This window comes from Momordica charantia, assembly GCF_013281855.1.
Source record: "Momordica charantia cultivar OHB3-1 chromosome 2 unlocalized genomic scaffold, Mcharantia_2.0 BLBB01000002.1, whole genome shotgun sequence".
Taxonomy (NCBI): Eukaryota; Viridiplantae; Streptophyta; class Magnoliopsida; order Cucurbitales; family Cucurbitaceae; genus Momordica; species Momordica charantia.
The window spans coordinates 3,787,315-3,811,535 of record NW_028275160.1 but is presented as its reverse complement, the minus strand read 5'-3'; the positions used below and the strand labels follow the sequence as shown (position 1 = coordinate 3,811,535).

General features: G+C 33.7%; 4 protein-coding genes across 5 annotated transcripts; 3 read left to right on the top strand and 1 right to left on the bottom strand.

Annotated features, from left to right (window-relative positions):
• Positions 1 to 425: 425 nt before the first annotated feature.
• On the top strand, positions 426 to 8,308 carry LOC111011036 (Helicase protein with RING/U-box domain-containing protein). The gene is made up of 16 exons (XM_022284648.2): positions 426 to 763; positions 1,047 to 1,127; positions 1,468 to 2,417; positions 3,121 to 3,243; positions 3,328 to 3,401; positions 3,544 to 3,604; positions 3,696 to 3,845; positions 3,931 to 4,016; positions 4,734 to 4,803; positions 5,753 to 5,875; positions 6,599 to 6,832; positions 7,111 to 7,215; positions 7,296 to 7,448; positions 7,565 to 7,653; positions 7,755 to 7,835; positions 7,937 to 8,308. Exons 1-16 carry the CDS (start codon positions 718 to 720, stop codon positions 8,004 to 8,006), a joined length of 2,496 nt encoding a protein of 831 aa, XP_022140340.1. The 5' UTR covers positions 426 to 717; the 3' UTR covers positions 8,007 to 8,308.
• A 1,373-nt stretch (positions 8,309 to 9,681) lies between these two features.
• LOC111011325 (B-cell receptor-associated 31-like protein) lies at positions 9,682 to 11,631 on the top strand. The gene is made up of 2 exons (XM_022285043.2): positions 9,682 to 10,073; positions 10,997 to 11,631. The coding sequence occupies exons 1-2, from the start codon at positions 9,791 to 9,793 to the stop codon at positions 11,344 to 11,346; spliced, it is 633 nt and encodes a 210-aa protein (XP_022140735.1). The 5' UTR covers positions 9,682 to 9,790; the 3' UTR covers positions 11,347 to 11,631.
• A 2,394-nt stretch (positions 11,632 to 14,025) lies between these two features.
• On the top strand, positions 14,026 to 14,738 carry LOC111011283 (pterocarpan synthase 1). Its single transcript, XM_022284989.1, has one exon. The coding sequence runs from the start codon at positions 14,097 to 14,099 to the stop codon at positions 14,625 to 14,627; it is 531 nt and encodes a 176-aa protein (XP_022140681.1). The 5' UTR covers positions 14,026 to 14,096; the 3' UTR covers positions 14,628 to 14,738.
• A 5,263-nt stretch (positions 14,739 to 20,001) lies between these two features.
• Positions 20,002 to 22,800, bottom strand: LOC111011060 (mitogen-activated protein kinase kinase kinase 18). 2 transcript variants are annotated; one of them, XM_022284674.2, is made up of 3 exons: positions 21,549 to 22,800; positions 21,221 to 21,292; positions 20,002 to 21,099 (listed from the first exon to the last, which is right to left on the bottom strand). In XM_022284674.2, the coding sequence occupies exons 1-3, from the start codon at positions 22,699 to 22,701 to the stop codon at positions 21,068 to 21,070; spliced, it is 1,257 nt and encodes a 418-aa protein (XP_022140366.2). In that variant the 5' UTR covers positions 22,702 to 22,800; the 3' UTR covers positions 20,002 to 21,067. The 2 variants fall into 2 exon arrangements, with proteins under 2 accessions (XP_022140366.2, XP_087976628.1); XM_088120502.1 differs by having other exon boundaries at positions 20,002 to 21,292.
• Between the last annotated feature and the right edge of the window lie 1,421 nt (positions 22,801 to 24,221).

The window sequence follows — 24,221 nt, the reverse complement described above, 5'->3', positions numbered from 1 at the left end:
GGTTACCATTTATTACATCTTTTCATTATTGTAGTTTTTCATTAATAATTATTATATTATGGAGATGAAAATTATAAATTTTGAGTGATGGTTAACTTATGCTTGAATTTGTTTAGATTTCTAAGTCTGAAGGGTATAATGTGATTTGTCAATATTAAAATTTTAAACGACAGGGAGACGAGCTCTAAAATAAATCAACAACAAATAATTGATTCAAATATAAAATATAAAATATCTGACGTAAAACAAATGATTTTTCTTTTTCCTTTTGAAATGAGTCAGCGAAACAATTATTTTTATTGAAAGTATAAATATTAAATATAAAAACAACGAAGGGCCGAAATAAGGAAATTACGACGGTAGCTTCTTGGGGAAGTTTTAGCCGTCTTCTGGGAATGAACGTGAAACGCAGCGTTTCGTGCCCACCTCTAACTCATAACGTGGAATTTCGCGCCCGCGCTACCACAGTAATTACCTTACCACCACTCCCTTTCCCGCCGATCCTAATTCCTCATTGAACTTGTCTTCAACATATCGCTATCCCCTGTCCATATCTTCGCTTCAGTAGTTGCTTCCGCTGCCCCTCGCTTCTCAGTTTTCACTGTGGGTTCCTGTCACTTCTACTTCTACTTCTTCTTCTTCCCGCTGCTCAAGCGTTCGCTATTCACTGAGGAGGAGGAGAGAAAGAGGAGAAAATCGCAGCCTTCCGTTGTACCGATGAAGCTTCGTCCTCGTAAAACGACCTCCAACATTGTCACCGAAGGTACGGCTCCGATTTTGCGCTTTCTTTATGTGTCGCATGCTGTGCACTGCTAGAGAATTCTGTTTCTTGAAAACCTAATGTGCAATAAAGCATTGACCTGACTGTAACATGATTGCGGCATGATTGGATTTGAGATTGCATTCGTGGTGTTTTTTGAAAAACATTTGTTGAGATGATATGAATATCCCCAACTGGAAATAAATGCATTGTGTGTTCTTTTTGCCCCTTTTCTTGGAAAGATTGACACACTGTGAACTAACTACGTGATTACATTTGGGAGCAGAAAAAGAAGACAGCAAAGACGACAGTGATGCCTTTGATGATATCGACGAGTCATCTTTTGTTTCTGAGAGTGGTAGTGAAGGTATCATAGTTTCACATTTTATGTATTTTGGTTACAGTAGTTCCGGTAAGAAACCAAGTTCGAAGTTGGATCAGTTCTGGTGTTAAAACTTTTTTATAAGTTTTATCTCTCTCGTTTCTTGGAGTATGTGCATGTTTGGTAAATTAAGTGAACCTGAACCTTTCCATCGAATAATCTCTTCAACGATCTACTTTCCTTCACAATAGTTGCGCCTGCAATGCCTTCCTTTGGTGTTAAACTGTTACTTATTTACCTGACTTTTAATATCATTATGAATGAAGAATATACTCGGAAATGGTTTTGGAACCTAAACCACAAGTTTGACATTTTAACTGGGCAGATCTTTCCTCGAGTTCTGCGGACTTTAGTGAGCCTTCAGCAAAGAAGAAATTTAGAGGAAACAAACAGAGTAAACCTCTTAAAAAGGAGGTGCCTACCCTTTTGTGGAATATATGGGCGGAAGAATATGAGAAATGGATTGATGAAAATATTGAAAAAGATTTTGATTTGGATAATCAAAATGAATTATTGATGGAAGTTGTTGAAACACCTTCTGCACTCACAATGCCCCTTCTACGATACCAGAAAGAGTGGTTGGCTTGGGCTTTGAAGCAGGAAGATTCTTCAAATAAAGGTGGGATACTTGCAGATGAAATGGGAATGGGAAAAACCATCCAAGCAATTGCCTTGGTACTTGCCAAACGTGAATTCTCTACATCTAATGGACAAATGAGACCCTCATCACATCCGAGTTCTTCCAAGGACTTGCCTGAGATCAAAACAACTCTTGTAATATGTCCTGTGGTTGCTGTTAGCCAGTGGGTAAGTGAGATTGATCGTTTCACATCAAAGGGAAGTTGCAAGGTACTGGTGTATCATGGTCCAAAACGAGTACAGAGTCTTGAAACTTTCTCAGAATATGATTTTGTTATTACAACATACTCTGTCGTTGAGGCTGATTACAGGAAATATCTGATGCCTCCCAAGGACAGGTGCCCTTACTGTAATAAACAATTTTATCAGAAGAAACTGAAGTTTCACTTGATGTACACATGTGGTCCTCTTTCTTTAAAGACAGAGAAGCAAGCTAAGCAACAAAAGAAAAAGCCAATTCAACCACAAATATCGATACAGGAAGAATCTACTAAAGACAAAATCAATAGTGATCACCGGAGTGACAGCCGGAAAATTACTTTTGAACAGACAGTGGGGCAGAATGAGAATGATAAGAAACCTTGTGGGAAATCAATATTGCATTCTGTGAAATGGGATCGCATTATTTTGGATGAGGTGAGATTCTAAAACTATCTATTTTTATTTTTGTTCAGTTTAGTCTAGTTTTTGTTTTCCTCTTGTGTGTGTGTTTGGGAATATTACAATTGTTTTCATTTTTTTTAATTATAAATGAAAAGGGGAAAGTACTCTGGTTTTATTGTTGCCTTAAAATTGGTTTCATATTTGCGAATTGTATCACTCCTTTTAAAATGATGGAATTTAAATTGTTAATTTAGATAGTGAAGTAGAAAATAGAATGCATAGGTAATGGGCAACTGCTATTCTATTGCTATGCCTTCCAATACACCATCTAACTTTAGCTATGATGATCTCTCACTGTTTCCTCAAACCATCTGTATCTATTTTGCCCCTTTCTTCTCCCTTTGAGTGTACATATATTTTGCTACAACTATTGAAAATTCCATCCAATTATTATTCTCATATTTTTGCTACATGTTTACCACATCTTTGACATCCAGAAGTAATTTTCTATGGGAACAAATTCTATAGTGGGTAATAATAAGGGAAAAGTAAACCAATATATAAGTTGCTTAATCTATTTATCTCCCCCACCCCTTAAAAATGTTCTTTTGTTTGTTTCATCTGTCCTGAGAAAATAATTATATTGTTTGACCTTTTGCATTAATTATTATTTCTATTAGTATTTTAATGGATGTTTGCTGTTGTGAAATATAACAAATTTTGTATAAATATGTAGGCACATTTTATAAAAGATAGACTGTCCAATACTGCAAAAGCTGTTTTTGCGATTTCTTCTTCATATAGATGGGCTTTAAGTGGCACACCTATTCAAAATCGCATAGGAGAGCTTTACTCTCTTGTAAGTTTTGTTTTGTTTATAATATTGTCTACAACAAGAAAAATAATCTTTCTCAATTTAACCTGTATTTTTTGGTACTCTCAGGTTCGCTTTTTGCAAATTGTCCCTTATTCGTTCTACTTTTGTAAGGACTGTGATTGTAGAACACTTGACTATAGGTACTAGTTTGGATTAAAGATTGTTCTGCCTTTACGTAGTAAATTTTAATTTTAACATTTTATAAGCTTTTTATTACTCGTGGACTCATTAGTTGTTGTATATAAAATTCATGTGACGTATGACGTTCATGGGCAACTACAGTTCTCTTGACTGCTCTAATTGCCCTCATAAACGCGTGAGACATTTTTGCTGGTGGAACAAAGTAAGTTCTATAACTTATAGCATTTATATTTACGTTTATCTATGTAACACTAATAGACTATGTTTTTCTTTTAATTATTATGGTCTGGAAGTACATTACCCAACGGATTCAAAATATTGGTGGGACTGGCCAAGATTTAAAAAGAGGTATGATATTGCTGAAACACAAAATTTTAAGTAGCATTGTTCTCCGGCGCACCAAAAAGGGTAGAGCTGCTGATCTTGCTCTTCCTCCTAGTATTGTAAGTGGTCGTGCATATGGTTAAGTTTTTTAGTTTTAGTAATTGATGGAGAAACTAATTTTAGTTCCTGTCGATCTTCCTGTAGGTTTCAATTAGGCGGGATTCCCTAGACATTCAAGAAGAAGACTTTTATGAGTCGTTGTATAATGACAGTCTAGCAAAATTTAATACGTAAGTGACCATCTATTATCTTTTGCTTTGCTTTTTGAGCCTGTTTGTTGAAGTATCTTTGAACCATACCTAGATAGAAATCTCTTCACTGGATATGTTGGCAGCTGCATGTGATGAAAGTAATTAAATAGTGGAGAATAATTTGGAATTTAAATTTATAGGCAAGAGTACAGAAAATGATTACTTTTTGTAGTTGAGACCATTGTCCAAGTTTCAGCCACCACTCTATCTTTCGCTTAGTTTAAAATTTTAATGTTGAAGCTGAGACCTTTTGTAAGTTCAAGACACTTAGTATTCGGTAGTGTTATTGTACTACTTTTAACTTCTTTTTAATATTTATTTTCCTAACTGAATGCATCACTAAAAATGTAGGTTATTCATCAAGTTATAACTTAAAATCAGTTTTACCGAGCACAGATTTGTTAAACTTATTGAGTGCGCACTTACACAAGGATTTGACATGAAATAGTAGCTATTGGTACTTTTGAGATGCCATTTTCCAACTTAATGAATGTCAAAGAATGTTTTTGGTCAGATCTGCAACTTGATTGTTTTTGTAGTATAGAAGTTCTTTCCAATCTCATTTTTCAAAAGATTATGTATTTTACCAATACTCAGCCTGTCAGCCATTGTGAAATTGCAAACAATGAAGATGTTTATTTCCTTCTATAAAATAGATGTCTTGCAATATTGCTTGATGTTTCTTTTTCTTTGTAGTTTCGTGGCAGCTGGAACGGCAACAAATAATTATGCACACATATTTGACCTTTTGATTCGCTTGAGACAGGTCTGTGTCTTCTGGTATAGATTTTGAAATTTATGTCGATCATTAGCCTTTAAAGGAAAGTATCAAGTAAACTTGCCATGCTCGGTAATGTGAATAGCACTGCTTAGATGATCCTGACTCGAAATATTGTCTTTATATGTTAAGGTTTGAGGTAAACTTATTGTGATACTATACTTTGCTTTATGACTTTTAGATTCTGAAATTTGTTTATTTTTTAGGCCATGCTTACTTTTGTAGTACTCCTGATGCTTAGATAAAGTTCTTAATGATAACTTCAGTTCTAGTTGATTTTTGTTTGCCTATTTGCTTTAAGCATTAGATTTTGCATGGTTGATTGCTGGAAAAAATAAAAGACTTTGTAGGTTAGTATGTAAATTAGGCTGGAGAATGTCTATTGTCCGGCCAGAACCAATTTAAGTGAATTTTATTGATGAAATTTGTTGGGGATACGAATAGAGTCCTACATCAGTTAGAAGTGGAAAAGATTTTGGTATCTAAATAAGGACAACATCTTTGCTGCTGAGAGTATTTTTAAGTAGAATCAAGTCAAAAAATAAAATCATGCCAGCTGAGATTCGAATGTAGACAATATCATATAATGGAGATGTCAATCCTAACAAAACTCAATTAAGATTTATTTCATTCCTAATTTAAGTAGATGTGTTTTACCATGTTCACCCCAAACTAACTAAAACTTCTTTATTAAAAAGGTTGCTTTTGATGGAAATGAAAGATTCAAAAGATGTATCTGTCAGATGCTTAACTTATCATTTGATATTTTTTGCCTTTCAGTTCCTCTGTATTTATTATAATGGATATTTAAGGAGTTTGTATTCATTTATTAATTTTGTTCTAGTGATTTTAGCCTTTTATGCTACACGCTCTAAATGTATCCAATAGCTGATCTGCTAATGATATTTATTTACTCCATTTTATCCAAATTTTACAGGCAGTCAATCATCCATATCTTGTGGTGTACTCTAAAACTTCCGCCATAAATTGTGGAAGCTCTACTGACAATAATAATGAACAAGTATGTGGAATTTGTCATGAACCAGCAGAAAATCCCGTGGTGAGCTTTTTTTTTTCTCTTTTGACAAGAATCCTTTGGGGAATTCTCCTGTTACGCTGTTTGTCATGGCAGTGAAATTTTGTGAGAATGCTGCTGAAAATGAACATCTTGTATTTGAATGATCAATATTTACTAAGGATGTGTTTAGGAGTGATGGTAAAATGGGTGATTTTGAAAAAATAGATTTAAGTATGATTAAAATCAATCATCTAAGCGATACCTTAAAAATCAATTTAAAATGACTTTAAATTTTCCTAAAATTGATTTTTTAATTTGCCAAATATGATCCATGAAAAGGGAAAGAAGTGATTTTGATGATGGAAAAGTCACTCCCAAACACACCTAAACTGAACTTGTAGCTGGAATGACTGATGTTAGTTCATTTTTTAAAAGCAAATTAGTTAGAATAAATACCTCAATTATACTTGAAATAACTAAGGTGTTGAGATGAACTCTCTAAAAATTAATATCGATGTGCTATCATTTAACAGAAATATCATCACAGGAGGAAATGATGATTAATGAATATGTTATAATCTAATATCATGACTATTGCTTTAGTTCATTTATGAATGCACATCTTTGAAGTAGTTTACTGCCTTTTTCACTTAATTACCTACCTCTTTAGTTGAAGTGGAAATGACCCAGTAATTTACTTCCTCAACTTGAAACAATTTTTTCAGCATGCACAATCTTTTCTAACCTTTTCCCTTATTCTATCAGGTTACCTCGTGCGAGCATACATTTTGTAAGGCGTGCATAATTGATTCTACCGATGATTTTTCAAAGCGTGTTTCGTGTCCTTCTTGCTCAAAGATGCTCACTGTTGACTTTAGCAAAACTCTGGCTGCTGGGGATCAACCCGTTAAAACCAGAGTTAAGGGTTTTAAATCTTCAAGCATACTGAACAGAATACAGCTGCAGAATTTTCAGACGAGTACAAAAATAGAAGCTTTGGTACGTTTTATTCTGACTCCCCCATATTTGTTTAATCTTTGGATGTGAATGAAGAAAACGTCATGTTGGCCTCTAGGTTATGTTGTTTTATTTTATTTTTTTGTAACATTTTGCGTGGATAAGCCTGCTAAACTCTCTATTATACATGAGAATTTGCACTATGATTTTTTATCTCCCAAATGGAGCAAATATTATGGATGCTCTTTATCTGTTACTAAAGTGGATTTGATAAACTTGACCTCTTTTTTCATTTTTTTTTCCTTTCCTCCCTGCTTCAGAGAGAAGAAATTAGACTCATGCTTGAACGAGATGGATCTGCCAAAGGAATTGTTTTTAGCCAATTCACGTCATTTTTAGATCTCATAAACTATTCCCTAACAAAGGTATGTAGAAGTCCAAATTTAGAGTCTTCTGATTTCTCATAAAATAAGTGATTGTATGTTGTGCAACGAACTCTTTGCAGTCTGGCATTGCTTGTGTTCAGTTAATAGGAAGCATGTCCTTGGCTCAAAGAGCTGATGTCATCAAGAGGTTTGTTGACGATTCAGATTGCAAAATTTTTCTAATGAGCTTGAAAGCTGGAGGGGTTGCTCTCAATCTTACCGTCGCATCGCATGTAAGGAATTTCTTCGATTGGTTACGGTATTAAATATGCAAACACCCTCAATTATGTTTTATACAGGTACAGTGCAGTTATATAATAAGTGTAAATATAATTTCATTCACTTTCAGGTCTTTATCATGGACCCTTGGTGGAATCCAGCTGTGGAACGACAAGCTCAAGACAGAATCCATCGAATTGGGCAATATAAACCTATAAGGTATTGCATTTTGATAAAAATTTAGCATTTTCCTCTGTTGCCGGAAAAAGAATTGCTTCTTATTCTTTTAAGACAGGACTAATATATGTTGGCATTAACAGAATTACCAGATTCGTAATTGAAAACTCTATCGAGGAGCGGATTTTGAAGCTGCAAGAGAGGAAAGAACTGGTATTTGAAGGGTATGTTAGAATAGGTTTAATATGTAGTGTACCATAGTTTATCCACACTGTGAGAAGCCATTGGATGTTGCAAAAATGATTTACTGGCTCTCTCTTTACAGAACTGTAGGTGGGTCTGATGAGGCCTTGGGAAAATTAACGTTGGAGGACATGAGGTTTCTGTTTCTCTGACCAAAAGCTAAGATCATCAAAACTAATACCCGCAAGAGGACAAACCTAAGGTTATGTTCTTGTACATACATATGCACATATTCTCCATCTAATTCTTAAATTTTGAATCATGTAATACTTCTTCTGATCATATGGTTTTTGAGGGGCAAGTCCCATTTTGATTACAGGACTAAGGTCCAAGAAAGGAAAAAGAATTAAAAGGGTAGAAGCTGTATATTCCAAAGTCTGTATATTCATATAACAGAGATACTATTGAAATTTTATTATCACCTAAACTTTCTTATTTCATTATGATTCATTCACTTCCAGATGTTTTATTTAATATTAGATCAGTTAGTTTGTTTCTATGTTGCTGCCACAAAAAACCAGATGGAACAACCGAAAGAAACGAATAGATCATTTAACGAACAGGTACAATTTCAGCATTGTTGTAAATTTTAGCAAATCGAAACTTTCCAAAACAGAAATTCCAGACTTCTTGGATCTCAGCAACACCAAACTCGTTTAATCCTAAACTTCATGTAAAAATTCAAACAACCTGTGGAGCAAGTAGGATCAAATGAGTGGAAGGAGAGTGTTTTTCTTCTTTCTTTTTTTAATTTTTAATATATAATTTAGAAAGGAGAGAGCAACCGTGCGAATTTTATTTTTTAGTTTTACTTATTTATAAGAGAAAAATAAAAAAATAAATACAAAATTTTTAAAATAACGAGCTGTAATTTTTCGATAAATATTTGATAATTAAAATAGTTATTATTTCATATCATAAGCTCTCACTTAGGAATACCTAAATATTTTTCTTCTAAATATCCTCTAGTTGAATAAATTAAAAAAAAAAAGGTTAAATTAGGATACTAAGAGCAAACACGAGAGGTCGGATATTTCAATATTCCCTTGTACATTTTTTGAACTAAATCAAAACAGTGTTCTTTATTTGAAAACAAAAAATATTTTTAATTTTCTAAAGAATTTTCATATTTAATTAATATTTAAGTATTTCTTATTATTTTGTTTTTTTGCACAGGAGTATTTTTTTCTTGCTACACTATTGGCTATTGCGCGCTTGAGAAATGTCCATTTCATGCTATGCTATTTCATACAATACATTTAGTAATGTTTATGAAATGCTTTTAAAACAAGTTTTCAAAAAAAGAAAAAAAAATAATTCAAAACACATAAGTTTTAAGTAATTATTTATAACTCCAGTAAATTTATTGAAAAGTTCAAAATATAATTATAATTTTGGAAGACGAAATAAAACAAAACAACTAAATTTGTAATTTGATAAAAAAAAAAAATTGAGATAATTATATAAATAACATAAAAAGAATATGTATTTTTAAATATAGCATAAAGTTTAAAATTTTTTAAAATAGCATAATTTAATCAGAGTCTAACTTAAATGTTAAGTAACTAATTTATATCCGACCAGAGTTTCTGAGTTCGAATCCCCACCTCTAGATGTGGTAAGAATTTAAATTTCTAGTCAAAGATATATATCTTAATTAGTTGAACTAAACTTTCATTATATTTAAATATGTTGTAAAAATATACTTAAAAAAAGGTTAAAATTACAAACCCCTATATTTAAAAGAAAATTGTGGGATTTTTCACATTAATTTTGTGACATTGAAGGAAATTTCTCAAAAGAAAAAGTTTATGGTTTGTCGAGAAAAACGTGGTACGGTAAGAGGAGTGTAGTTGGTTTTAGGGTATTTGTAATTGTTGGAGACTCGAATTAGGTTTCTTCCGCCGAAGGCTTCTGAGTCGCATCGAGGAAGAGGATGATTCAACTTCTGTTCACAGTAATCGCAGCCGAAATGGCTCTGATTTTGACCCTTCTCTTCAGGACGCCTCTGAGGAAGCTCGTGATTTTGAGTTTGGATCGTGTTAAGCGCGGAAAAGGTCCAATCGTCGTTCAGACCATCGCTGGAACCGTCTTCGTCGTCCTTCTCTCTAGCGTCTATAGCATGGTTAAGATCCAGAACCGTATGATCGAGGCTGGCGAGGTTAATCCCACGGATCAGGTCCTTATGTCCAGTCACTTGCTCGAAGCTTCTCTCATGGGTAATTAACCTCTCTCGACTTCCTTTTTATCTTTTAATTTGTTTTTGCATCTCCCTCTCGCTCTCTGGCTGGGGTTATCAACGGGAGCGCTACCTTTTTCTGTCAATTTTAAGGCGAATGTGTTGCTTATGCTTATTTTATGATTCGAGGGTTGATTAGTTGCGGAATTACTGGCTTTACAAGCATCTGAGCTAGTTGGATTCGACAAAACTGGACTTACTTTTTTCATGTTTACTCTAAAATTTGAAGAAAGCAGTGGGTTATAGTTCGATTCAATGGTTGTGATTTGACATTACTCCTTTTACTAAAATTAAACTTCACTTTATGTGGGCTTCTTCATATGACAAGATCAAACTATCAAATCTACAATTTGGCTCGCTCGCTTCTAGATTGCTTATAAATACATATGTAAATGTATTTTCCTAATCAATAATGGTAGAAATGCCTCATAAATGCGAATGGATTTGGTGCTTACTTATGGTGGAATTCAGCTTGTACATCGTGTACCTGTATTGACGGTGTGTTTGGAAATGTGGTGGAATATCATTTTGAAGGAAATTTCTTCGAAAGCATTTCGGCATAACTCGTAGGAGCATGTGAAAATAATATTATTCTGAATAGTTGATGACAATAGATGGGGGTTTGAATTTTGAAGCCTAAGTTTTCTGTTCTTATCTTATTTTCTTTGTTTGATAAACTAGATTTTACAATTTCTCCCAAGGACTGCAAACTTCTGGCTGATGAAAGATCTTGTTTTGTCACGACCTTACTCGAATAGGATGTGTTCTATAAGCTGTACAATCTTTTTCTTGTGTTCTAAATAATGATTTTGTTTTGTACTTCCATTTGCTTGCAATTTAGCAGTTTTTCCCCATTTTTTTGTTGAGTACTCATGTTGAAAACAACATTTTATCTCCTGGCAGGGTTTTTGCTGTTCCTTGCGCTGATGATTGATAGACTACATCATTACATCCGTGAGCTTCGGATGCTCAGGAAGACCATGGAGATCGCAAAGAAGCAAATTCGAGCGTCAGAGGATGCAAGTGCAGAGAAGCTTAAAGGCCTGGGAGAAGAGGTAACTACCTTGAGGAATAGAATAACCAAACTGGAATCTGAAGTTGAGGCAAAAACAAAAGAAGCAAATGATGCTGAAGCTGGAACAGAGGCCCTAAGAAAGCAATCTGAGGAGTACCTGCTCGAGTATGATCGATTGCTGGAGGACAATCAGAATCTTCGAAATCAGCTGGAGTCGATCGAACATGGCTCTTCATAATCTGACTGAAAAAGAGGCGGTTGTGATCTTTTCTGCATCATGTCGGAGGTTTAAGAAAATGGTGCATTTACGCTTGGCTTCATCAGAGGGCCTCTGGTTTGTTGGGTCCGTACTCTATGAATTGAATTTTAAGCAGGGGAATTGATGGAAAGATGTTATTTTGCAAATTTAGTATATTATTAAAAGTGGGAGCTTAATCCATCTAGACTACTTTCCATGGCTATTTGTACTGTCTTTTAAATGTAACTAAATTGTATATGATATGGTCCATTTCGCTTCTTGTAAGCTCCATGGCATAATCTTTTTTCCACACTGCAAATAAGATCTCATAAAGGCTATTCATTCAGCAGTTCGACGTTGTTGCTCTTGAAAAGTTAGACCGTTATCTAGGGTCGTGACATCGAATAATCTACATAATCGACATGTGCTCTTTGCTTGGAGATTTCAAGTATGCTTGATTTAGTGTCCACGATTCAGCAGAGCAAACATTCAATCAGTTGATCTCAATACATTTTATGTAGTACTAATAAGGTAAACCCTGAGCACAAAACTTCCACTTTGTAGGGTAGTCGTCCATAATTGGATACTCGAAATTCGTATTTAGTTTCTGAAGTTTCAAAAACTTCAATTCTTTGAACTTTGTCTTTACTTTTTAACACCATTGCACAACATGCCTATTTAGTAGATCTTAGTTGAGTTTGAGTAGTGGAGTGATAAAAAAAATCATCTTGGACTGTGATCCTAGGGTCCTCGCACATTAGCATTTTGTTAATATTGTTTGTTAGGGATAGCACAAGGTGACCTTTTACACTTGGCAAGAAAGGACAGATCGGAGGATTGAACCTCAACATAATATCAGTAATGGTCGAGGTCATCCCAATGTACTTTGAAGTGATAACCTCTACCAATCGGCATCTACTCTGGCGGAACTTGCACCGTAATTTTTAGATCCCACCTACCAATAGTATGAATAGCATAGCCTCTCATATATTGAGGTACGCATGTGATTGATATAACTCGTATTGAGAATACTTTGAATATTAAAGATTTGAGCTTGAGGCTTGATTTCTCTCTTTTACATGTTACACATCCACCTGGGAACATCTTATTAATGCATCTTAGGACGTTTAATTTTTCACGCAAGAACAATGTTATTAATTTTATAGACGTTTAAACTTTGATCCGTAAACACTAGAGAAAAGAGAGAGAGGGGAGAAAAAAATGGAAGGTTCTTTCTTAATGTTTCCCATGTCCAACTGGCTGCCACTCGCCAGTCCCACCAACTAGGTAAATTTATTAAACACACAAACCAAACCAAACTAATTTGCAATTTGTCAATTCTAATTAACCACCCTTCAAATTTTGCTTAGGATTTAATTACAAAGATTTTTTACGATCTCTGAGCATTTATAAACCTCAAACCAATAGCAAGTGTAAAAGAAAAGCTGCCTCTCTTTTACTAAATAAAACCTCATTGGCTCAACTGAAGAATTCAAGAGATTTAGTTAATTGTGAGCAGCAAGATTCCTCTGGGTTATAACTTATAGCCTTCATTCAAAATTCAACTTCTCTTGACCCAATAGCTTCTTTCAAGTTTCCTTTATATTCCTTGAGGCTTCACCACAGTCGTAGAAAACCAGCTAGCTAGCTTGTTAAAGAAATCAATTTAATTATACTGTTTTTAATAAATGTCATAATTGATTTTTCCCTCCAATCGCATAAACACCCTACAATCAATATTTATCCACATCAATTGAAAATGTCGATACTTCAATTTTATGAAATATCGATGAAAATATTGATAAAATTTTAATATTAATATATTTCTAGAAAAATTATAAAAATAAACAAGATCATAACAAATATTTAGAATAACAAAGGAGTATTTCACTCTTTTTTAAATAAGTTAAAAGTTATTAATATTAATATTTTGTTTATATTAGTGATATTTTGTTGATATATTTTATGATATTATGAAAATGTTAATAGAAAATGTCACATTATTGAGTGAAATTTAATATTCTATCTACAGTAGACAAACAAATGAGGTTGGTTGGAATCTTCTTACTAACCACTGTAAGTTTTATAACTATTTGTACTTTTAAAGAAAGAAAAATCTATTCTCCCTTTCTACGTTGTACTCTTTTGTAAAAAAAAAAAATCCATAATTATGATAATTAGGAGTGGGTATTAATGCACTAATATGTTTTTTTTAATAGAACAAGTGGGGTGAGGAACAACATTATGGTTGGAGGTAATTCCGCTAAACTATGTTCATTTTGACTAATGCACTAATATCTTAAATCACCATTAATCCAAAAACTTAAGTTGCGTTGTTGTAAATTTGTAATTGTGTAGATATTAATTGAGAAGAAATGACAGTGCATAGAGTGGCCTCGTACACTAATATAATATTAAACCGTCTATACGTTCAAAAGGTAAGTTGATGATATTTTTATCAATACTTTAAATTTTTAACAACCATATTTTGCTGAAATTAAAATTGAGAAAAGAGAACATTATCATATCCCCAAACCCACAATATTAATTCTCCACCTAGGCCAAATGAATCTTTCTTGTAAGTTAGCTACAAAATATTATTCATCAGACAAACTTATTCCACACTTTAATTAACTAACACTATTGAAAAAAATATATTTAGCCCAATAAAATGAACTCCCTCACACTCACTACATCAAGAAAAAGGAAAAAATAAGGTACGAAGAAGCCCATTTGAATCCCCTTCCCAAATGGCTCCACAGTTCCTAACAAAGCTTTCCCTGGCACTAATTCTCGCAACCGCCGTCATTTCCACTTCCGCCGCCGCCAGCAAGTTGAAAAAGACCAATCTAATTTTGTATTTTCAAGACTTCGCCAACGGCCCAAACGCCACATTCACCACAGTCGCCGGAATCGCGGGAAAGCCGTGGAATTTCACAGAGTTCGGGACCATTTTCGTGACGGACGACCCGATCACCGCCGGGCCGGCTCCGAACTCGACGGCGCTAGGGCGAGCTCGGGGGATATACGCCGTGACGGGGCTGGACGGCCAGAACTTGCTGGTCGTGCTGTCGCTGGCGTTGGCCGACGGGAGCAGCATCGAAATACAAGGAACAAGCCGACAATTCGAAGGCGTGAGAGAGCTGGGCGTGGTGTCGGGGACAGGAAAATTCCGGTTCGCCACAGGCTACGCCATTGCTCGAAATGTTGTAACGGACATTCCCAATGGCTACACCGTCATTCAGTTCAATGTTACGGTGAAGCATTACAGAAGATCTTAATGGACCGGCCCACACGTGTCCAAATCTCAAAGCTTTGGTTCCCCGAATGTAACTGTTGAAGCTACGTCAATAAATTTTCGACTAAATATATGTTTTAGTCGTTATTGTTAACGTTGGATCCATTTTTTTTTTAAATTTAAAATGTTTTAATTTAATGTAAGTGCTTGAATTTTTATTAGTTATTTTATTACTTAAATTCTTTCTGAAATTTTGAATTGGTCATTGCAGTTTGCACGGTGGAGTTGAGACTTAATTTCCACTGTCTAACAATGTTTTATGGGATTATTTAGGATTGGGTTACCTATCAAATATTTAAATTAAATTTACCTCTGTTTAAGTTTTAGATTGATTGATAATTTATTCCTCACTGACAAGTTGTGATCTTAAAAATTCTTTTTAAATTTATCTCAAGAAGAACGTAGGTTGAGTTTTTAGAGAAAATTAGAATCTTTAGTCTAATAGCACAAGCTCCCATAGTTTTTCATCAACACCTTAATTAAATTATTGGATAGGGTAGCAATGTGCCTGACAACTTTTTTTCTCTATAAAATTGATTTACAAATTTGATTGCTATGATCGGAGGTAAGTATCCCGTTGTAATTTTTAATCTTACATTTATTCTCTTATGTTTTAACATTTTTTTTTTTTAATTTAGCTTCTTATTGTTGGTAAATATTAAAAGTGAGTTAATGATAAATTTATATGACATACTCATTAATACACTTCTGAAAATTTAGAGGAGGGAAGAAAGGTGAGAGACGTTAAATTTTTAAGAAATTGGCAGAAATTTAGGTTGTTTTTGTAACTTTTTTCTCTCCTAAAATTTTCTAATTTATTAAAGATCAGGCGATGTATATTTAGCAACATCTAATTTTAATATTTGCCAATCGTGAGAGAAAATACTAAATTAAAACTTTTTAAACCATATGAACTATCTTGGAAAAAACTCTAAAATGTTAGAGATTAAAACATATATTTATTTAACCCGAATGTAATGTTATTTAAGATGCGACTAGTTTTATGTCATAAACTGATAATTATTAATTTGGATTTTCGTTTAACGTAGTTTATTGAATGGTAATGGTGGCTGGCTTTGGTCTCGCTGCATGTGAGATCATTTTTCCCTACTGATCTATTCTTTTTAGTTGTGGCCAAAACTCAGAAGTGTATCTGTAGATTGGGCTTGGCTAGTGATGTAAATTAATTAGAAATTAAAAAAAATAAGGCATTTTAATGAAAATATATTTGTATTCTATGTTTTTACTATTTCCAAAATGGTGTTCACTAGCTGATTAGATGTCATCAGAATGTATTTTAAAAAATTAATTCATTAGACAAACATTTATTGGATTTTTTATACTATTGCTATTTCTTAAAATATACTATCCACCAGACTATTTTAAAATAACGCTTCAAAATAGTGATTGTTCTTGAATAGTCGGCAGCATGCCACCTCTTCTGTCATCTCTTGAAGAGACAATCATACTGGATGGTGAGCAGTTATGCAGCTTATGGTCACCACTTAACATGAGCCGATATATTCCTTTTGAAGTTAATATACCTTGTATGGTGGAAGTAGCTAGCTTGTCCTTTAATTTAATTTGGAGTTTTTGAGTTTGAGTCTCCCTAATTCTTTTTTTCTCTTTTTAGTCAATAAAATGCTATATCACACCTTTTTTTTTTTAAATCTTACTTATTAAATACAATTTATCTCCCATTCTAAAATAAAATAACTTTTTCTAAAAAAATACAAAGTAATTTATCTTCTATCCTAAAATATATATAGTGGTGATTTAACATATTAGTGCATTAATACCCACTCTTTAATTTATATAAATGTTACTTCTAATTTAATAGTAACCTTTTTATTTTATTCTAGATAAAGATTGTTTAAAAAGAAATCAAAGTGCAATATAGTATTTTATTGGCTAAAATGGAAAAAAGGGAAAGGTTTAAAAATATATCAAACTTAAAACCCAAAAAATCCAAATTAAAGGGTAAGGATCTAGCAACAAAAGGAGTGGTTGAGAAAAGTATACGTCGTCTTTTAAAGAGACAACCATGTTAGGATTATATATATATATATATATTAGTCAGACGTGATACTAATAAAGTACTTACGTCTCAAGGTCATCTCTTTGCTGTGAACTATTTATAGGGCATCTATTCGAGAGACGACCAATTATTTTCAAGTATTAATTATTTTTTAAAATAGTTTGATCGACATATTTTTGGAAATAATTAAAAAAACAATATTAAAAGAATATTCCGAAATTTATTGGACTCATGTGATTTAGTGATTTAATATGAAAATTAAAAAAATTAAATGATAAGATACCAACTAGATTATTTTCACTCCATTTTAGTTTTTAAAGTTCAACGAATGGAAAGTTAGTTTATTTTTTGAGATCAAACATCTAGGAATAATCTACCAATAATTTACTTAAAATGCAGCCAAAAAAACTACAAAACATTAGACCGTTCAAATCTAGTAAAAAAGGAAAAAAATTTAAAATTTAGCATAGTATTATTGGTTAATTCATCAAGTAATAAATGTTCAAATCTCCACTCTAGATGGTTGACTTTATATCACTAAAAAATAATTAAATAAAAAATGTGTGAGCCTAAGGCTACAATATTGAAACCTAACAAAAACAAATGCCAAAAGTACCTATTAAATAACCTCGCCTTTCTAAATGAATGCAAGGGCCCTCGAATATAATTTCGAAGAAAAATTACAATTATAACCTCAGATTTAAAAATTTTTATTACTCCAAAGTTAGTTTTATAGTGTTATATCTCCAAAATAGTGTGATTTTCACGAAGTTTACATAGTTTACTTTTAGACAAAATCATATCAATAGAGGTCCATCTTACCTCTATCCATGAAATTTTTACCACTATTTTTACCATTATTTACATAATTGATGTAGGGCATGCTTTGGTCTAACAGTTATTTTGCTCGTTTTTCTTACGTGTTTGATTGCATGATATATGTTGCAATTAAAACAAAATGTCAAATTTTGTTGGGTTAGATTGATTTCTCTCTCTCAATAGGGTTGCTTTAATTCTTTAGTTTTAGACTTTTTGTTAATAGCTCAATTATTAATATGCCATAGAGCTCAATCTTTTTGGGGCTAAATTGAAGTGGGACTCTAAAAGAAATGCCTTCCCTATTTCTCCATCTCCAATAGAGAAGCCTACGTGCTTGAACAAACATCACACCATGTTACATTTAATGCAATGTCCTTCTCCCAATTTATCAAATTTAATTGTCTAAGGTGCTCCTAGCTAGGCTATTTAATAAGACATACTGTTTTAACTATTTCTCGATCTCTTCTCTATTTTATATTTGGATTCTCTTCTCCAATCAGAATATAGTATTGTAATTACCGGGTGGACATAATTTTTGACCTATAAAACGATTATCGATATCTTAAACGTTGAGTTGTGTTCAAGTTAACTATTTCGTGTCTGATGGTTTGGGTTGAGAATGACTCTTTAGATTAGTTAGTCCATCATTTGTTTAAAGTTGATTGTTCAGTTATCTCTTCTTTAGAACTCTTTTATTGATCGAAGTATTATCTTTCTTCTAATCTTAAGATGTGAAAAGTTGTGGCTCAATGACTTCTTGGCATTTCCTTCTCTATATATTGATAGCGTGATCTTTTTTTATTTCCCTTAATCATCATTCTTAATTAACACCGAAACTAAAATTAGTCTCTATCCCAAAGCTTGTTTTACATTTATTTATAATATATAGTTCAATAGACTTCTTTTAATTCAATTCAAATTATTTGGCGCGATCATATTTAATAAAAAGTGAATTCTTTTCTAAAAAGAAAAATTATAGCAAATGGTTGTTCCAACTTCAAGTTAATGGGAGTTAGTTAATTAAATGTCTTCCCCATTTCACAATTAATTACTGGTTGGCCTAAAAGATGGTCCTTTTTTATTTAATTTATTTTGACATTGAAAAAATAATGAGAATGACAGATATTTGACTTTCGTGGTATAGCCCAAATGACTGTTAATTTTAAGTTCCGAGCCTATGACATGGTCCCAATATCCTCATTTTTACCTTTTTTTTTTATTATTAACTCATTATTGAATATTATGATAATTTTCTCATTAATTTCCCATTGCATTTCCAAAATGTGTAGCTCCTTAGAATAGAGTAATCCCGTATGTAATTAATGTTGATCAAATATTTCCAAAATGTGTAGCTCCTTAGAATAGAGTAATCCCGTATGTAATTAATGTTGATCAAATTTATATAACTTAATAGATTAATTTATACATCTTCTTCAACTAAATGTACGAATTCCTATTCGTACATATTGTTGAACTCAAATTTTTTGTGAAGTTTTAATTATTGGATTTATTCAAATTAAGTTGAAGAACTTATTATTTATTAGATAAAATACTCAAATTTTATGGATGAAACTTTATAATTTAATCCTATTATTTCAATAAATATAGCATTTAATTCTATCATTTATTTCAATTTTAGTTTGTTATTATTTTTGTCAATATTTACTCCTCTTCTTCTTCAAAATATATGTTGATATATATTTACTCCTCTATTGTTGTGCCTGTCGTGTCAAGTTTTGGATCATAGTATAAAATGGATATTATATTATTTATTTTCACGAAATTCATTTGTCGTTTTTAGACAAAATATATAAATAGGAGTAGAGAAAAATTTTAACTTTAACTGAAAATTTTAAAAGCAATTAAAAATTTACCGTCATTAAATTACTAAATAACATTCTTCGATATATGTACACCAAGTATTACTTCCAAATAACCAAATTTAGTGCATATATTATAAACACATTTCTTACAAATGTTTAAAGTAATACGTAAATTTCTCTTTTAAGCTGAAATTTTATCTCCTACCAATGTTAGAGAAACTTTTAATATAACAAAAGATGTGTTATTACAATTTTAATTAACTATATTAATTCTTTAGTAGTCTCTAAATAGATTTACCAACCCTCAATTAATCAATTTAATCTTGAATTATTGATACCTTTTAAACGTAAGCTATGAGTGGGTTTAATAAATGTTTTTGGACTTATAAAAGAATGTTTTTTGCTAATAAAAAATATCGATGTGCTTAGTACATGATTAAAATAATTAACTTAAAAATGCTTAATTATTATTTAATATTCTTTAAAAAGTATGAAAATTCTACTTTATTTTAAAATACAACTCAAAAAAGTAATTCAAAATACTCTAAAAGAATGACTAATATCCGTTTTAAAGAGAATGAAAAAGTTTGTCAATGGCTTGGAATTTATGTGGAGAGGCTATTTATTAAGGCCAAAAGTGAGACCTATTCATTTAAGAAGTATAATAAAGATAAAAGTTAACCATGTGAATAAATTTGAGATTAGATCGTTAAGATAGTCCTATCCAACTAAAAGATGGAGACTTTGAATTTATACGCCGTTGTAAAATACATATATATTCTAAATTATAATTGCACGAAACTTTTAAAATTACTATATTTGCGAGAAACCCCAAATGAAATTGTGGTAGGTAAAATTGGGGCAGTTTTAGAACTTAGAGAGAGAACCAACAAACGAAGTCCACGTGGAAGCATCTGGACCAGTGAAGGTACGATGGAATGCTTAGTAGACACTCTCATAGCATAATCTTGAATTGAATTGAATTAAAGTAAATGGAAATCCAAATGTGCAGAAACAACGTCCACAGCTCATTGTTTGAGTTTATTTTGGTTATGGCATTGGCATGCGGTGCGTTTAAGTCTTACTGAACTTTTGAATCCCAATTTTAAAGGACAAAACAAAACCCTCTCCCTCATATTTTTATGTTCAAAATTTTGAATAGCTAACCAAATAATACACTAATTATCTTCTTCTTTGAAGTCGAAGCTTCGATTGATTTTATTCTGTAGAGCTGGGGAAGAAAGAATAATAGGCAGCGAAAGGGAAGAGAGGGGGAGGGGAGATGCGTGGACGCCAACCTCGAGGTTGAAAGAATTATTTATAAACGGAAATTAAAGAAAAAGAGGAAAAGAGAGAGGAGACAAAATAGGATGTTGGGCAAAGAGTAGTAATTAAGGTCACAACTCACACATGGCAATGCATAGCCTCTAAAAACTAATTCGACCGACGGTGGATGGGAGTTGGGCCATTCGCTCATTTACCAAAACTCAGCTCCCTTCTCCAACTTTGCCTCTTCCTCCTCTCTTCTTCAAAAACTTCCAACCCTTTTTTATCATTCTGTCTGGGTTTTTTCTGTTCAACTAATCACACAACAAAAACTAGTCCTTTTCAATCTCATCTCTCCCTTCCACTCACAAAGTTTCTTCAGAGTTGCTCTTTTTGGTTTTGGTTTGGTGCCGAAACTTGTTTGAGCCAACAACAGGATTAGGCATGCCTTGTGCTGGTCTAAGATGTGGAATGTCATTAGCATAGGACTGTTTTAAAAGTGCTCTCGACTGTGATTCGACATTGAATAACGGAAAAAAAGAAAATAAAATTGGAGTGGTCTTAATATCTACAACAAAAATATGGATCATGAATGTGGGAGTAATAAGTGCAAGGAGTCGTTTCCCTTACACATCTTTACAGCAAGCAGCTCCGAAGACAACTGTTGTACAATAAATACGCCCAATACATAGCACCTAATTACTGAATACGAAACAACAAAAAGGTTCAAGTTATTAAACTGAAATCAATAAATATAAAAATAGAGAGAGGTATTGAATTGAATCTCATAATATACTTGGCATTAGAGGAACAAACTTGGGTGTTTGAAAATGAAAATGAAAACAGAGATGATTATTATTATTATTATTATTATTATTATTATTATGTAGAAGACTAATTTTGCTACAACTATGGTCTGCCAAATCATTCCTTGTAATCCTACAACTAACATTCTTACATCTGAATTCCATTTCCAACCACTCTTTGCCGCCACTACGTCTCTGTTTCTCACCCCAACCATAATTACTACAAACTCCCGTTTCTGAATCTGACCCACCAATCATGTCGCCTTCATCACCCACTTCTTCGCTTTTTTCAATGTCTTCTCTTCGAATTGTGATCCAATTCTCTTCCTCCTCCGTCCATCTGGGCTCCCCTGAGGCCACTGACAGCCGTCGGATCTGCTCTGCTGCCCAACTACTGGGGTCTCTCATTTTCAATTTGGATTCTGTAATTTCAGTTTCAGTTTCTTCAATTGAACTCCAAATCCCCTGTTCCAGAATACTCCTTGGGGAATCTGAATGCACTTTCTGGATTTGCTTTGGGGTGGGAATTGAATTCAGTTCTCCCAGAAATGGGTGTTCGAGAAGTTGAGCGGCTGTGAATCTCTCGTTTGGGTTCCTCCGTAAGCACTTTTCTAGAAAATCCTTTGCTCGATGGGATAGGAAAGATGGGATTTCCGGCGATTCGCCGGAGTAGCCGATTCGGTACAGCGCGGAAATTGGGTCGGTTAAATCGGGCCAGGGCGAGCCGCCGGTGGCCATTTCGATCACCGTACACCCAAGAGACCATATGTCGGAGGGGAGCCCTTGGTGCTCACCACGCGCCACCTCCGGCGCCATGAACAGCGGCGTGCCGCCAATTGGCGCCGCCTGGCCCGCCCACCTGGCGCACCCGAAATCCGCGAGTTTAGCGCCACCGTCTCGACCGATTAAAACGTTTCTGGCTTTAACATCGCAATGTACCAAGCCTTTGGAGTGAATGTACTGTAGGGCCCGCAGTAACTGCCGCGCGTAAATCCCGATCGCCGATTCGTCGAGCCGGCCCCCACGGCGGCGAATTGCGTCGGCGAGCGAGCCGCTGGGCAAATACTCCAGAAAAAGATTGAACAACAGGGGCCCACTCCGTTCTCTACGGACCTCACAGCCCCTATAAGCGACTACATACGGAGAGGCCAAAGAAGAAAGAAACCGCTGCTCTCTCTGTAGAGATTGCGACTGGGAAATCTCGGCGGACTTGACGGCAAAGACGTCGCCGGAGGGAGAGGCGGTGGCGAGGAAGACGGCGGCGGAGGAGCCGTGGCCGATGACGTGGCCTCTAGTCCAGTCCATTGGGTTGGCTAATCGAAGAGGAAAAAAGAGAAGTTTTTTTTGGGTATTGATGGGTATATGAGTAAGTTGGGTTTGAAAGAGGTATATATAGAGAGAGCGAATTTACAAGAAGGTTGGATTAGTAAATATGAAGGGGGTTGGTTTTATTGGCTGGGTGGGAGGGTTGACAATTTCTCTACGGAGAGATTGCCACGTGTCGAGTTTATGGGTGGAATGGGGGGAGGGTTCGGTTCCGGCCTGCCTACTTAATGATGGCATGGCAAAATGGGATGAGGGCATGTGTTAGATTTGGATATATATACCAATGGAATTTTATAAGTTTTTGTGTACAAATTGGATTTAAATTTTAATGGGTTTTTGCGTTTGCGTTTGCGTTTGCGTTTGCGTTTGTGTTCGGTGGGAGTGATGGGGAGAGCTTGTGAGGAGGGGGCGTTTCTTCCGTAATTTGGAGGACGGCCCCTGATTCACAGGCTTCGCTCATAAAACCTTCTACATGGGACCCGCAAAAGTTTGTCCACTTTTACTTGTCATATTGTTCCAATCCTTTAAATAATCCACTAACCTTTTTAAAAAATAACTATAAAAACGTTAAAAAATAATTTCGGGTAACGATTTAGTCATTAAAGTTTAGATCGTGTTGATTTTGTCCATCTACTTTCAAATTAGTAACAATTTAGTTTGAACTTTGATTTAGTCATTGTAATTTAAACTTTGTAATATTCTAATTCTTATCGTGATTTTCTTTTTAGTTTCTTATATGTATAGATTGATAGTTCAACGAGGGACCAAATATGTTTACAAATTAGAAAAATTAAATTGTTATATGATAAAACTTGACACTTAATTTTAGTAAGATTTTTCATGGTAGAGATTAAATTATTCCAGGTTTTAAATTATAGGGACTAAACCGTTGCACATTAAAGTATAGGGAATAAATTGTTGCTTTAGGAGTTTGGTTTATAAATATGATAAAGCGTAACTTTTGTATGACTTACCAAATAAGGTTTAATTTAATAATTAATTGTTATAAATAAATAATAAAAGGAGCTGATTATTATCATATTTTGCACTTGGCGACTAAGGATTGAACAATGGCAATATTCGCCTTGATATGTGTCATTGAGGCGAGAAATATGGAAGTTCTGTTGGGAGTTGGCTTATTATTTGGTCAGAGAAGGTTAAAGTGAGTTCTGGAAAATGCATGGAATATACGAGGGGAGGACTTATTTCATTTAGTGAAAGGCATGCCTTTTTTCGGGCAAATTCCATGTGAGTTGGATTGATATAACTAACAATCTTAAAACTTAAAAACAAAGTTAATTTTAAAGGAATTTATGATCTTAATACGATCGAATAAATAGATTAGTTTAAGCTAATAAATGAAAAAAAAATGATATTGACAGATGACATTACTCAAAATCACGCAGAAAAATTATATCATGTGGTTAGAAATGTAAGATCCTATAATCGATCGAGTTAATTAGATGATGAAGTAGTAGTTGGCTTTGCTAGTTCCAATC

Coding starts and splice junctions, on each gene's coding strand:
- LOC111011036 (XM_022284648.2), top strand. CDS start 718: ATGAAGCTTCGTCCTCGTAAAACGACCTCCAACATTGTCACCGAAG. Junction 3,244..3,327: donor TAGGAGAGCTTTACTCTCTT/GTAAGTTTTGTT, acceptor TGGTACTCTCAG/GTTCGCTTTTTGCAAATTGT. Junction 7,654..7,754: donor GGGCAATATAAACCTATAAG/GTATTGCATTTT, acceptor TGGCATTAACAG/AATTACCAGATTCGTAATTG.
- LOC111011325 (XM_022285043.2), top strand. CDS start 9,791: ATGATTCAACTTCTGTTCACAGTAATCGCAGCCGAAATGGCTCTGATT. Junction 10,074..10,996: donor GCTCGAAGCTTCTCTCATGG/GTAATTAACCTC, acceptor ATCTCCTGGCAG/GGTTTTTGCTGTTCCTTGCG.
- LOC111011283 (XM_022284989.1), top strand. CDS start 14,097: ATGGCTCCACAGTTCCTAACAAAGCTTTCCCTGGCACTAATTCTCGCA.
- LOC111011060 (XM_088120502.1), bottom strand. CDS start 22,701: ATGGACTGGACTAGAGGCCACGTCATCGGCCACGGCTCCTCCGCCGCC. Junction 21,293..21,548: donor GTTGGAAATGGAATTCAGAT/GTAAGAATGTTA, acceptor TTTCGTATTCAG/TAATTAGGTGCTATGTATTG.